At 40.6% G+C, this 15532-nt stretch overlaps 1 protein-coding gene across 1 annotated transcript in view; it reads right to left on the bottom strand.

The window, feature by feature from the left end:
- Positions 1-14379, bottom strand: part of LOC311038684 (histone-lysine N-methyltransferase 2C-like) — a gene marked incomplete at its 5' end in the record, with an annotated part of 190283 nt that extends 175904 nt beyond the window's left edge. Inside the window, 3 exon segments of the mRNA XM_084048252.1 lie at positions 266-448; positions 6560-6897; positions 14275-14379. Coding sequence (XP_083904378.1) covers positions 266-448; positions 6560-6897; positions 14275-14379 — 626 coding nt within the window.
- Between the last annotated feature and the right edge of the window lie 1153 nt (positions 14380-15532).

The following is a 15532-nucleotide window of genomic DNA, read 5'->3' as shown; positions in this document are numbered from 1 at the left end:
CCCATTTAATGGCATTTGTAGCTCTGGGACCCCAATTCATATTGTAAAATCAATGTTAATGTAAGTGATGTCAAATTTAAGTGATGTCAAACAGGAAGTGATGTCAAATTTAAGTGATGTCAAACAGGAAGTGATGTCAAACAGGAAGTGATGTCAAATTTAAGTGATGTCAAACAGGAAGTGATGTCAAACAGGAAGTGATGTCAAATTTAAGTGATGTCAAACAGGAAGTGATGTCAAACAGGGCGGGTGCCAGAGCTCTTACGTTGAGGCGGCCGGGTCGCCGCCGTGGTAACAGTCGTCATGGCGATCGTCGTGGCGGTCGTCGGGGGGGCGTCGGCTTAGGACGTGGGCGGGGATATAGCCGGGGGAGGGGCCAAACACCACCAGGGACCCCTGGCCCGCCGCAAGGTCATCGCCACGGTTACAGAACGCACAGCGCTTCACCCTGTATGGATAATATATAATAAATATATAATAATATATAATAAATATATAATAATATATAATAAAATATATAATAATATATAATAAATATATAATAAATATATAATAATATATAATAAAATATATAATAATATATAATAAATATATAATAATATATAATAAATATATAATAATATATAATAAAATATATAATAATATATAATAAATATATAATAATATATTATTTATAATAAAATAATACAATAATATATTAGTTATAATAAAATAATTAATAATATATTAGTTATAATAAAATAATCAATAATATATTAGTTATAATAAAATAATTAATAATATATTATTTATAATAAAATAATTAATAATATATTAGTTATAATAAAATAATCAATAATATATTAGTTATAATAAAATAATTAATAATATATTAGTTATAATAAAATAATTAATAATATATTAGTTATAATAAAATAATCAATAATATATTAGTTATAATAAAATAATTAATAATATATTAGATATAATAAAATAATTAATAATATATTAGTTATAATAAAATAATTAATAATATATTAGTTATAATAAAATAATTAATAATATATTAGTTATAATAAAATAATCAATAATATATTAGTTATAATAAAATAATCAATAATATATTAGTTATAATAAAATAATTAATAATATATTAGATATAATAAAATAATCAATAATATATAAATTATAATAAAATAATCAATAATATATTAGTTATAATAAAATAATCAATAATATATTAGTTATAATAAAATAATACAATAATATATTATTTATAATAAAATAATCAATAATATATTAGTTATAATAAAATAATTAATAATATATTAGTTATAATAAAATAATTAATAATATATTATTTATAATAAAATAATTAATAATATATTAGTTATAATAAAATAATCAATAATATATTATTTATAATAAAATAATCAATAATATATAATTATAATAAAATAATCAAAAATATATTAGTTATAATAAAATAATCAATAATATATTAGTTAAAATAAAATAATCAATAATATATTAGTTATACATCAACAAATTATAAAACACAATCAATGCAATATTATATTAGTAATCCATCTCTAAATCTATTTAACCCATTGAGACCTGAAGCCGATTCTACATGTCTCCTAAATCTCAACAGTTTTCTGAAAATCCTGGTGCTCAATCCTTTTCATGTCAAGGACCCCCAAAATCATATGTATTTGGCCGCGGACCCCCATCAACATATTTTGTTCCAGGGACCCCCCCAGAAGCCAAAATTTGAGTTAAAAATGTTCGCTTTAAAAAATATTTATATTCAAAGATTTGCACACATTTTCAAAAATTTTCAAAAATAGCAGATCTTTTTTCTTTTTTTCTCTCTATAATTTTTATCCCACGATTTTGGAACCCACATTTTTTCACCCAGTGCCAATTGCCTATGTAATCCTGGGCACTACCTACCCTCTGCCAGCCTAGGGAGAGCCCAAGCTGAAGCTCATGCCTCCTTCAATGCATGAGAAGCAAGCAGGCCGCTTCTTATCACCCGACAGGGGGGAGTTTCCCTGGTTGGACGTAGCGCGTGGAAGGAACACGTTATTCCAACCAGTTCCCTTCTCCTCCATCAGGCGCCCCGGCTGACCAGGGGGAGGCGGTATAGAGACCAGGATTACTACATGTTTTTGTGAGGGTATTAACTACCCTAGGAGACACGGGGAGAACATGCAAACTCCACACAGAGTAGGCCCTTTCACCAACCCCACCTAGGGTATGGGCGCTGATGACGCGGAGGAGAGAACACGCCCCCCAGCGCCCACAGCGTCCCTGGCGGGAATCGAACCCAGGACCTTCTAGCTGTGAGGCGACAGCGCTACCGACTGCGCCACCGTGCCCCCCCCAAAAAAATAGCAGATCTACAAGCTCGTAGCGCGGCACTCGGTGCCGCGCTACGAGCTTGTAGATCTGCTATTTTTGAATAGCCCAAAGTGTAAAATAATGCTTTTTAGCTCAAATCTAAAAATGACACAGTTCCAGGTCTTAATGGGTTAAAAGATACTGTGGCCAGAAAAAAAGGGAAAGCTGCTGTGGCTAAAATGTTAGGATGTAGTAAATGTAGTTTTCCATTAACCGTACACTATGTATGTACATTGAAGGAGGGGAAAAAAGCCTATATCATAGCCAGAGCTCTGATCAAAAGTCTGAGGTAAGTTTCGGGGCAAGTGGAGTGTTCGTGTGTCGACCGAACCCCCCCGGACACATTGTGGAGGCCATTTCAATTCAAGTATTAGGATAGGATAGATAGGAACTCTGTTGTAGTGTCTATGTTCTATGTTTAGATTAAAATAGTTTCTAATGAGTTTCTAATGTATTACACTATCTAATGTAAACTTTTTATTAACTCATTCAGTGCCAAGCTTATTTATGGAATTTTGGCTCTGAGTGCCACAGCCAAAATTCATTGTAAAAAAAAAAGTGCTTAGGAAGCGAGATACAGCCTTTTTAAGTTATAGGTTAAACTATCGTTTTTGATTGTTTTTGTTCTTGATTGGTTTGTCTTTTGTTGTATGAAAAGCCACATACGTGTATGATTTTGTTGACCGAAATAAACTTTAACTACTAACTACTACAGTATCTCATGTATTATGTATGGAGCTGTCTAGGGCATATATATATTTATTTATTAATAATTAATTTTATTTTACAAAAAAAAATTACAATTTTTTTTTTTTACATTTTTTTTTTTTTTATAATATTTTATTTTATTTTATTTTTTTATTTTTATAATAACTACTTTTTTTTTTTTTTAATAATTTTTTTTTTTACTCATTTTATTTTACTAATTTATTACAGTATCTTTCCACTCAAACAGAGAGCGTCTCCTTTCAAACCCCAATGGTTCTAATCAGCCCCCCGCCCACAGGAGTAGCCCAATTCTCTCACAACTTGCTACAAAAATCCCTCATGAAAAACTATATAATCTACTACATTTCATTTTCCACCTTCACATGTGTCTCCTTCTCTAATAATCAAAAAGTGCTATATATTTCATCTCGCAATCTACTTCCGGATGGTTCGTTTTGCACCTTCTCTTGCCACATCGGTCACGGGAAAGAAATAAGCACTGCCGTGGTCTATGGAAACGACGAGCCCAAAAGTGCACCCAAATAAGCCCACAATCGCTTATACAAACAGTCAGACCTGGCAACGCAGCCTACGCCAATCATGCGTGAGAGATCTACAAGCTATGGGGCAGAGACGCCACCGTATCTTAGCAACAACTACAGCGCTCACTCTCATTGGTCGTGTCACGCTAAGAGCAGTCTCCAGACAATGGCATCTCAGAGAGCTTGCTGTAGTGTTTATATATCTATGGCTGTAGCCATCACAGTCTAGCCTGGGTGCCAGCCTGCTTCGCTGCGTTCGGCGGACTTTTTTTCACTCTCCAGAAAGAAAAAACAATCCGCCGAACGTAGCGAAGCAGGCTGCCACCCAGGCTAATCACAGTCAGTCGCAGCGACGACGGACAGGGCGCTGTGATAGCTGCCATGTCGCTAACGCTAACGTGGTTGTCATGCCTGCAGCGGCTGTGCAATCACTTTGTCAACAATGCACGTTCGTGTGGTGAATGTCAATATTGCTGCTCAGTTAGTCCATTGCAGATGGTGTATGTTTGTGTGTGTCTTCTGGAGAACTATGTCGCTCCACAGCAACTACAGTAACTAACGTAATGGCAGGACCGCCCCGTGCTACGCATGTGAGGCTGCATTATGGTCATGTAGTAAATTCAGATAATTTCGCTCAGATTAGATCAGTGCTTATCAACCCTTTCAGGCCGCCCCCCCCCCCCCCCCCAAATAAACGTACTTGATCTGGGGACCCCCCCATTCTGTTTGACTCCGTTCCACAAGTAAATATTGTGAAAATAGCCGATCTACAAGTTCGAAACGCCTCACGTTGAGAGGCTTTGTAAGCTTGTAGATCGGCTATTTTCTACATGATTGCCTCTTTCTTAGATTATTTGACAATGTGGCCCATGTTTTTATAGTATAGTTTGTTGACTACTTTCGTTGCAGAAATGGTCATTTCCTTTACTTTCGTTTTTTTATTGTCTCCGCCAGGCCGAAAGGCATGGCGCAAGACTATGTTTCACCCCCTGTCCGTCCGTCTGTGATAGCTAATCTCTCACATCGTTGACTTGATCGCAGCGAAACTGTGCACACACACTCCCTGGATGCCAATTCAGAACCTCTGCCCTATTTCTTTCACATGGCCCTGTTACAGTGCCACCAGGAGGCCGCTTTTTGATAAACACATTTTCTCACAGTACTCCTACATATTTTGCCCAAACATCACGCAAATCGGTACACAGTATCTCCACAGTCATTAAAAAAAAACGCTCTTTCAGATTTTTCATATTCCATCCTGATTGGCTAAAATGGCTTCCAAAGTCTGCAGGACTGCTCCGTTTGGACCAAAATGCCTCACATTATGAACACAGCATGCACTTTCCGTGCAACTTTGCACCCACATTCCCACTATGCCGAGGAAGAAATTCCACTTGAGATTTCTCTAATCAGCCTCATGGTGGCGCTATAACAGCCCGATGTGGAGAGTCAGTGAGAGCTGGATAAACGAGGTAAAATGTGTCAAAAGGAGTCTGTACGGCTGTCGATACATGAACACATGACGTCGGTCGGAGAGGAGATATTGTGTCTTTTGGACAAACAGCAGCGTGGTGCTGATGTTTGTTGTGTGAAGCAGCTTAATGTCAGAGTGTTTGTGTTGGAGCGCCTCAGTGCGGCTGCAGAGTTCATGTGCAACCTCTTCCAGAGAGAGACAGAGACACTAGAAACTCTGCTGGAGAAAAAAAAACACTGCTGGGCATTGACTTTCACATGGACATTGGTCTACACACTGCAGGTATATCTGCTACACACACAACATCAAACTAAACACTACAGGTATGATGCAGCGTTTGCATTCCAGCCAGCATGCCAGCGTAGTTCCCATATGGTTTCAAGGTGGGCTAAACCATATGGACCCCATGTCAGCAATGTCAGCGGCATCCACTTCAGTCCCAACTGCGATGCCCATGCAGGCTATAAGTAGCTTCTACCTGGCCCTTAGGTGGGCCCCAACTAGCCATGTTTATGTGGGACCAAGGCGGGTCCTAACTGGGTTTGCCCATGCAGGCTTTAACTGGGTTCTACCTGGGCCCTAGGTGTACCCTAACCAACCAGAGTGCAGTGCCCATCGCTCCAATTGTTGTGACGTCAGGGCTCTCAATACTGCACATTGGTGGAGGAGGAGGGGCCGCAGGGCGACCGCACACATCGCTGAACCAATGGTAGCCCACGGATGTTTCCTCTGGGGATTTACAATCTGCCCCTCTATGCCACATATCATCCGCACTACAGGGTCTTCACTGACCGAGCCACGGCCCCACTGGCCCTCATGACGCTACGCCACTTATATGAGTTGCCAAGTGGCCGCGGGCGCTACGTGGGCGTGGCCGCGGGCTAGACGCGAGCCCCCGCGTAGCGGGGGCGAGCTTCTAGTCTAATGTATTATCTATGGAGCTGTCTATGGCTTTAGATACAGTTGACCATCACATTCTGTTCAACGTTACGGTGTCTCTGCTCACCGTCTCTTGGCGTGGTGTCCAGGGGAGGGGGACACTTTAGTTTCGGGCCAGAATTCAGCACGCGCGCATGTGAACATTATTTTTGCCGCTAAAACCGCGAAATTTTCACCCAAAACCGCGAAAAAACGCTAATGTTTCGCCCAAAACCGCAAAAAGCACGAAATTTTCGCCCAAAACCCGCCCAAAACCGCAAAAAGAATGTTCAAACGCGTGCGTGCTGAATTCAGCATGCGCGCGTGTGCACATTCTTTTTGCCGCTAAAACCCCGAAATTTTCGCCCAAACCGGAAAAAGAATGTTCAAACGCGCGTGTGCTGAATTCAGGCGCGCGTGCCCGAATTCAGCACACGCGCGTTTGAACATTCTTTTTGCCGCTAAAACCGCGAAATTTTCGCGGTTTTAGCGGAAATTTCAGCATGGAAAACGTTACGGTGTCTCTGCTCACCGTCTCTTGGCGTGGTGTCCCGGGGAGGGGGGGGACAGGTGTCCGGGGGAGGGGGAGGACAGGTGTCCGGGGGAGGGGGGGGACAGGCCACCAGAGTCCTCCTGGCAGGGAGACAGGCTGGGCTGGAACAGCGGGGACAGCGGAAACCCCTCGTCTTCACCACCGGGGGGACTGAAGCGCCCCGGCAGTCTGTCCTCCTCGGGACTGGGAGAGAGGGGGACACTAGGACCCAGTCTGTCTTCTGGACTGGGACCCGGTCTGTCTTCTAGACTGCGACCCAGTCGGTCCTCCGGGACAGGGGGACAAGGACACTGGTCTGGACTGGGAGGACCGGGGCTCTAGAATAGAGAATGAAGAACGGTTTAGTTTGGAAAGAGGCCTATTCCCACCTATTCAAAGGCGTTTTCCCGCCTATTCAAAGGCGTTTTCCCGCCTATTCCCGCCTATTCAAAGGCGTTTTCCCGCCTATTCAAAGGCGTTTTCCCGCCTATTCCCGCCTATTCAAAGGCGTTTTCCCGCCTATTCAAAGGCATTTTCCCGCCTATTCAAAGGCGTTTTCCCGCCTATTCAAAGGCGTTTTCCCACCTATTCCCGCCTATTCAAAGGCGTTTTCCCGCCTATTCAAAGGCGTTTTCCCGCCTATTCCCGCCTATTCAAAGGCGTTTTCCCGCCTATTCAAAGGCGTTTTCCCGCCTATTCCCGCCTATTCAAAGGCGTTTTCCCGCCTATTCAAAGACGTTTTCCCGCCTATTCAAAGGCATTTTCCCGCCTATTCAAAGACGTTTTCCCGCCTATTCAAAGGCGTTTTCCCGCCTATTCAAAGGCGTTTTCCCGCCTAGAATAGAGAATGAAGAACGGTTTAGTTTGTAAAAAGAGCCTCTTACCACAGTGGTTCTCAAACTTTTTCATGTCAAGGACCCCCAAATTGACACTTATTAGCCCACGGACCCCCATTCGAAAAGATATGCCTCAGGGACCCCCATAAGAGAAGGTTTTTACGGCTCTCTAGCAGTGATTCTCAACCATTTTAATTTGAAGGACCCCCCAGTTTGACATGCATTAGAGGCTACGGACCCCCGTTTAATGCTATTTATATCCCTGGGACCCCAATTGATATTATAAAATCAATGTTAATGGAACCAAATGGACCCGTTAGTCACCTTTACTACGAGGTACAGCTTTAGTGGAATGAGTAACACGCTTAACCCATTCTAGACCCTCCAGAAAAACCCTGAGGGCTAAAACTCTTGATTATGCGGGCTAAAACTCTTGATTATGCGGGCTAAAACTCTTGATTATGCGGGCTATAACTCTTGATTATGATGGGCTAAAACTCTTGATTATGCGGGCTAAAACTCTTGATTATGCGGGCTAAAACTCTTGATTATGCGGGCTAAAACTCTTGATTATGATGGGCTAAAACTCTTGATTATGATGGGCTAAAACTCTTGATTATGCGGGCTAAAACTCTTGATTATGCGGGCTAAAACTCTTGATTATGTGGGCTAAAACTCTTGATTATGTGGGCTAAAACTCTTGATTATGCGGGCTAGAACTCTTGATTATGCGGGCTAAAACTCTTGATTATGTGGGCTAAAACTCTTGATTATGTGGGCTAAAACTCTTGATTATGTGGGCTAAAACTCTTGATTATGCGGGCTAAAACTCTCTATTATGCGGGCTAAAACTCTTGATTATGCGGACTAAAACTCTTGATTATGCGGGCTAAAACTCTTGATTATGCGGGCTAAAACTCTTGATTATGTGGGCTAAAACTCTTGATTATGTGGGCTAAAACTCTTGATTATGCGGGCTAAAACTCTTGATTATGTGGGCTAAAACTCTTGATTATGCGGGCTAAAACTCTTGATTATGCGGGCTAAAACTCTTGATTATGCGGGCTAAAACTCTTGATTATGCGGGCTAAAACTCTTGATTATGCGGGCTAAAACTCTTGATTATGCGGGCTAAAACTCTTGATTATGCGGGCTAAAACTCTTGATTATGCGGGCTAAAACTCTTGATTATGCGGGCTAAAACTCTTGATTATGCGGGCTAAAACTCTTGATTATGCGGGCTAAAACTCTTGATTATGCGGGCTAAAACTCTTGATTATGCGGGCTAAAACTCTTGATTATGTGGGCTAAAACTCTTGATTATGCGGGCTAAAACTCTTGATTATGCGGGCTAAAACTCTTGATTATGTGGGCTAAAACTCTTGATTATGCGGGCTAAAACTCTTGATTATGTGGGCTAAAACTCTTGATTATGCGGGCTAAAACTCTTGATTATGTGTAGGGTTAGGGTTAGGTTAGGGTTAGGCATAACCCTAACCCTAACCCTAAGGTTAGGTTTAGGCATAGTCTTACTGAGGTTAAGGTTAGGTTCATAGTTTTACTGAGGTTAAGGTTAGGTTCATAGTCTTACTGAGGTTAAGGTTAGGTTCATAGTTTTACTGAGGTTAAGGTTAGGTTCATAGTGTTACTGAGGTTAAGGTTAGGTTCATAGTTTTACTGAGGTTAAGGTTAGGTTCATAGTGTTACTGAGGTTAAGGTTAGGTTCATAGTTTTACTGAGGTTAAGGTTAGGTTCATAGTTTTACTGAGGTTAAGGTTAGGTTCATAGTTTTACTGAGGTTAAGGTTAGGTTCATAGTTTTACTGAGGTTAAGGTTAGGTTCATAGTGTTACTGAGGTTAAGGTTAGGTTCATAGTGTTACTGAGGTTAAGGTTAGGTTCATAGTGTTACTGAGGTTAAGGTTAGGTTCATAGTGTTACTGAGGTTAAGGTTAGGTTCATAGTTTTACTGAGGTTAAGGTTAGGTTCATAGTTTTACTGAGGTTAAGGTTAGGTTCATAGTTTTACTGAGGTTAAGGTTAGGTTCATAGTTTTACTGAGGTTAAGGTTAGGTTCATAGTGTTACTGAGGTTAAGGTTAGGTTCATAGTCTTACTGAGGTTAAGGTTAGGTTCATAGTGTTACTGAGGTTAAGGTTAGGTTCATAGTTTTACTGAGGTTAAGGTTAGGTTCATAGTTTTACTGAGGTTAAGGTTAGGTTCATAGTTTTACTGAGGTTAAGGTTAGGTTCATAGTTTTACTGAGGTTAAGGTTAGGTTCATAGTTTTACTGAGGTTAAGGTTAGGTTCATAGTTTTACTGAGGTTAAGGTTAGGTTCATAGTTTTACTGAGGTTAAGGTTAGGTTCATAGTTTTACTGAGGTTAAGGTTAGGTTCATAGTTTTACTGAGGTTAAGGTTAGGTTCATAGTTTTACTGAGGTTAAGGTTAGGTTCATAGTGTTACTGAGGTTAAGGTTAGGTTCATAGTGTTACTGAGGTTAAGGTTAGGTTCATAGTTTTACTGAGGTTAAGGTTAGGTTCATAGTTTTACTGAGGTTAAGGTTAGGTTCATAGTTTTACTGAGGTTAAGGTTAGGTTCATAGTGTTACTGAGGTTAAGGTTAGGTTCATAGTTTTACTGAGGTTAAGGTTAGGTTCATAGTGTTACTGAGGTTAAGGTTAGGTTCATAGTGTTACTGAGGTTAAGGTTAGGTTCATAGTTTTACTGAGGTTAAGGTTAGGTTCATAGTGTTACTGAGGTTAAGGTTAGGTTCATAGTTTTACTGAGGTTAAGGTTAGGTTCATAGTTTTACTGAGGTTAAGGTTAGGTTCATAGTTTTACTGAGGTTAAGGTTAGGTTCATAGTTTTACTGAGGTTAAGGTTAGGTTCATAGTGTTACTGAGGTTAAGGTTAGGTTCATAGTTTTACTGAGGTTAAGGTTAGGTTCATAGTGTTACTGAGGTTAAGGTTAGGTTCATAGTGTTACTGAGGTTAAGGTTAGGTTCATAGTGTTACTGAGGTTAAGGTTAGGTTCATAGTGTTACTGAGGTTAAGGTTAGGTTCATAGTTTTACTGAGGTTAAGGTTAGGTTCATAGTTTTACTGAGGTTAAGGTTAGGTTCATAGTGTTACTGAGGTTAAGGTTAGGTTCATAGTTTTACTGAGGTTAAGGTTAGGTTCATAGTGTTACTGAGGTTAAGTTCATAGTTTTACTGAGGTTAAGGTTAGGTTCATAGTTTTACTGAGGTTAAGGTTAGGTTCATAGTGTTACTGAGGTTAAGGTTAGGTTCATAGTTTTACTGAGGTTAAGGTTAGGTTCATAGTGTTACTGAGGTTAAGGTTAGGTTCATAGTTTTACTGAGGTTAAGGTTAAGTTCATAGTTTTACTGAGGTTAAGGTTAGGTTCATAGTTTTACTGAGGTTAAGGTTAGGTTCATAGTCTTACTGAGGTTAAGGTTAGGTTCATAGTGTTACTGAGGTTAAGGTTAGGTTCATAGTGTTACTGAGGTTAAGGTTAGGTTCATAGTGTTACTGAGGTTAAGGTTAGGTTCATAGTGTTACTGAGGTTAAGGTTAGGCTCATAGTCTTACTGAGGTTAAGGTTAGGTTCATAGTTTTACTGAGGTTAAGGTTAGGTTCATAGTGTTACTGAGGTTAAGGTTAGGTTCATAGTGTTACTGAGGTTAAGGTTAGGTTCATAGTTTTACTGAGGTTAAGGTTAGGTTCATAGTTTTACTGAGGTTAAGGTTAGGTTCATAGTGTTACTGAGGTTAAGGTTAGGTTCATAGTTTTACTGAGGTTAAGGTTAGGTTCATAGTGTTACTGAGGTTAAGGTTAGGTTCATAGTGTTACTGAGGTTAAGGTTAGGTTCATAGTTTTACTGAGGTTAAGGTTAGGTTCATAGTGTTACTGAGGTTAAGGTTAGGTTCATAGTGTTACTGAGGTTAAGGTTAGGTTCATAGTGTTACTGAGGTTAAGGTTAGGTTCATAGTTTTACTGAGGTTAAGGTTAGGTTTAGACATAGTTTTACTGAGGTTAAGGTTAGGTTCATAGTTTTACTGAGGTTAAGGTTAGGTTCATAGTGTTACTGAGGTTAAGGTTAGGTTCATAGTGTTACTGAGGTTAAGGTTAGGTTCATAGTGTTACTGAGGTTAAGGTTAGGTTCATAGTGTTACTGAGGTTAAGGTTAGGTTCATAGTGTTACTGAGGTTAAGGTTAGGTTCATAGTTTTACTGAGGTTAAGGTTAGGTTCATAGTGTTACTGAGGTTAAGGTTAGGTTCATAGTGTTACTGAGGTTAAGGTTAGGTTCATAGTGTTACTGAGGTTAAGGTTAGGTTCATAGTCTTACTGAGGTTAAGGTTAGGTTCATAGTGTTACTGAGGTTAAGGTTAGGTTCATAGTGTTACTGAGGTTAAGGTTAGGTTCATAGTCTTACTGAGGTTAAGGTTAGGTTCATAGTTTTACTGAGGTTAAGGTTAGGTTCATAGTTTTACTGAGGTTAAGGTTAGGTTCATAGTCTTACTGAGGTTAAGGTTAGGTTCATAGTGTTACTGAGGTTAAGGTTAGGTTCATAGTGTTACTGAGGTTAAGGTTAGGTTCATAGTGTTACTGAGGTTAAGGTTAGGTTCATAGTGTTACTGAGGTTAAGGTTAGGTTCATAGTTTTACTGAGGTTAAGGTTAGGTTCATAGTGTTACTGAGGTTAAGGTTAGGTTCATAGTTTTACTGAGGTTAAGGTTAGGTTCATAGTCTTACTGAGGTTAAGGTTAGGTTCATAGTGTTACTGAGGTTAAGGTTAGGTTCATAGTGTTACTGAGGTTAAGGTTAGGTTCATAGTGTTACTGAGGTTAAGGTTAGGTTCATAGTGTTACTGAGGTTAAGGTTAGGTTCATAGTTTTACTGAGGTTAAGGTTAGGTTCATAGTCTTACTGAGGTTAAGGTTAGGTTCATAGTGTTACTGAGGTTAAGGTTAGGTTCATAGTCTTACTGAGGTTAAGGTTAGGTTCATAGTGTTACTGAGGTTAAGGTTAGGTTCATAGTCTTACTGAGGTTAAGGTTAGGTTCATAGTCTTACTGAGGTTAAGGTTAGGTTCATAGTGTTACTGAGGTTAAGGTTAGGTTCATAGTGTTACTGAGGTTAAGGTTAGGTTCATAGTCTTACTGAGGTTAAGGTTAGGTTCATAGTCTTACTGAGGTTAAGGTTAGGTTCATAGTGTTACTGAGGTTAAGGTTAGGTTCATAGTGTTACTGAGGTTAAGGTTAGGTTCATAGTGTTACTGAGGTTAAGGTTAGGTTCATAGTGTTACTGAGGTTAAGGTTAGGTTCATAGTTTTACTGAGGTTAAGGTTAGGTTCATAGTGTTACTGAGGTTAAGGTTAGGTTCATAGTGTTACTGAGGTTAAGGTTAGGTTCATAGTGTTACTGAGGTTAAGGTTAGGTTCATAGTGTTACTGAGGTTAAGGTTAGGTTCATAGTGTTACTGAGGTTAAGGTTAGGTTCATAGTTTTACTGAGGTTAAGGTTAGGTTCATAGTTTTACTGAGGTTAAGGTTAGGTTCATAGTTTTACTGAGGTTAAGGTTAGGTTCATAGTGTTACTGAGGTTAAGGTTAGGTTCATAGTCTTACTGAGGTTAAGGTTAGGTTCATAGTGTTACTGAGGTTAAGGTTAGGTTCATAGTTTTACTGAGGTTAAGGTTAGGTTCATAGTGTTACTGAGGTTAAGGTTAGGTTCATAGTTTTACTGAGGTTAAGGTTAGGCTCATAGTCTTACTGAGGTTAAGGTTAGGTTCATAGTGTTACTGAGGTTAAGGTTAGGTTCATAGTGTTACTGAGGTTAAGGTTAGGTTCATAGTGTTACTGAGGTTAAGGTTAGGTTCATAGTGTTACTGAGGTTAAGGTTAGGTTCATAGTGTTACTGAGGTTAAGGTTAGGTTCATAGTGTTACTGAGGTTAAGGTTAGGTTTAGGTATAGGCATAGTTGCAAAAACGAGAACTGCCAATCACAGCGACTACTGACCAATCACAGCGGGTTTTCCAAGACCTGGCGTGGGATCCGTAATAACGCGCCACAGAAGGGGGAGTTCAGTAGGCCAATCAGAGGCAGGTGGGGCGGGACAAAGTATATTCTTACAAATCCTGGAAAAGACGCGCTGTGATTGGACAGTGCCCTTTTCCGGGGGGGGGAACGGACACTGGCCAATCACGGCGCGTATGGCGGCCGCCACACCAAGCACGTCGCTCCAATGAACTGCAGAGGCCAATGAGGTGTCTAGGTTTCTATATCTGTGGTGTTAGTCCCTTCAGGATAATAAGGCCCATGATGCAACAGGGCAAGAGAAGAAGCTGTTGTTCTGTTACGCAGAGTGGGCGGAACGGAATAATGTACAGCGTGATGATGTCACGGTGAACAGTGTGATGTCATAGAGTACCTTTTCAGGCCGTGACCCCCAAAATAATCACATTTGAACTGGGACCCCCCCATTTTGTTTGACTCCGTTCCACAGGTAAATACCGTGAAAATAGCAGATCTACAAGCTCACAACGCCTCGCGACGCGAGGCGATGTGAGCTTGTAGATCGGCTATTTTCACAATTTGCCTCTTTCTTATATAATTTGACAATCTGGCCAATGTTTTATAGTATAGTTTGTTGATTACTTTTGATGCAGTAATGGTCTTTTTATTTTCTTTCATTTCTTTAAATTCGTTGGGTAAAAAATGTCTTAAAAGTCCATAAAATGTCACTTCACTGTCATCTGGGGACCCCCCAAAAATCATGTGGGGACCCCCCTGGGGGTCCCGACCCACAGGTTGAGAACCAATGCACTATGACATCACAGTGCACTGTAGGGACGATCAGATCCACCATAATAATAATGATTCTTACCGTCGTCCGCTGTTGCTGGTGTTGTTGACTCTCTGGCTCTCTGCTCTCTGGCGCCTCCTCAGGCACTGGAGGGCCGGAACTACAGGAGGTCACCACCACCTCCATGGGGGCGGGGCTGACAGCAGGGGCGGGGCTAGATGATGCTGTGGGGCCGGGGCTGGTGGGCGTGTCCTCTGGCTTAGGGTCAGAGGGGTCAGAGGGGACAGAGGGGGGGACAGAGGGAACCAGGTCCAGGGGACGGGCTCTGGTTCTGGTTCTGGCTGGTTTCCCGGGTTTGGTAGAGGAAGGGGGCGGGACCACTTCTTCTTCTTCTGCCGGGTCGGGGTTCGATTTCCTCCTGGAGGTCGAGCGGCGGCGAGCGCCTGGCTTCACCTCTACAGAGAGAGAGAGAGAGAGAGAGAGGGTTCTTAAAGTAGGGTCTGGTGGGGATCCCCCCCGGGGGTCTTTTGAGGAGGTTCCAGGAGGTCCCCAGCTAAATGACTGGTAGGTACCAAATGGACCCTGACCAGATGGTCTGAGACGATGATGTCATAGTAATGAGTAGTAATGAGTAGTAATGAGTAGTAATTAGGGGTGTCACGATACGCCTAATCCATGATTCGACTCTCGATTTTAAGGTCACGATTCGATTCGATTTTCGATACGATATATATTTCTGAAACGTCCTTTGTTCAGCTTTGAGTGATTGTTAATTTAGCCTATTGTCTTTATTTGTAAAGAAAAACACATGTTTCTCAATTAGTCCCTTTTATTTGAATAATATCAAATGAGAATGAGAACAAAACGGGTTTTATGCCCTTACAACAACTTTAAGATGAGTTAACAACAACATTGTTGTGAAGCTCTATAACTAAATAAAATCTAAATATAAAGTTGAACATGTAAGAAAAAATCACACCCAGTGTGAAGTGGGCGGTGTGTGGTCATCACAACATGACTCACTTTTAAAAAAAAGGATAAATGACTTTTTTTAAAGTCCATACTGCTATTCATAGGGCTGCACATGTGTCATGTGTTTCGCTAGCCAATCACAGTCCTGAATTTGCAAAGTCAGCCAATCACATTACAGCTAGTGGCGATGGACACTAGCTGTAATGTGATTGGCTGACTTTGCAAAAGTATCGATTTGCATTAACAATGGAAGGGTTAGGGTTGTAGACTGCGTTGTAGACTATTGGCCAATAACGGTGCAGGATTGGTCAGTGTCCAAAACTCACTTATAGGGGGCGGCTACACCGCCCCAAAAATGATCCAAAGA

The sequence above is a fragment of the Gymnoscopelus microlampas genome (assembly GCF_963454915.1).
Source record: "Gymnoscopelus microlampas genome assembly, chromosome: 22".
NCBI lineage: Eukaryota > Metazoa > Chordata > Actinopteri > Myctophiformes > Myctophidae > Gymnoscopelus > Gymnoscopelus microlampas.
The sequence above is the reverse complement of the archived record's forward strand: the minus strand, read 5'-3'. Positions and strand labels throughout refer to the sequence as shown.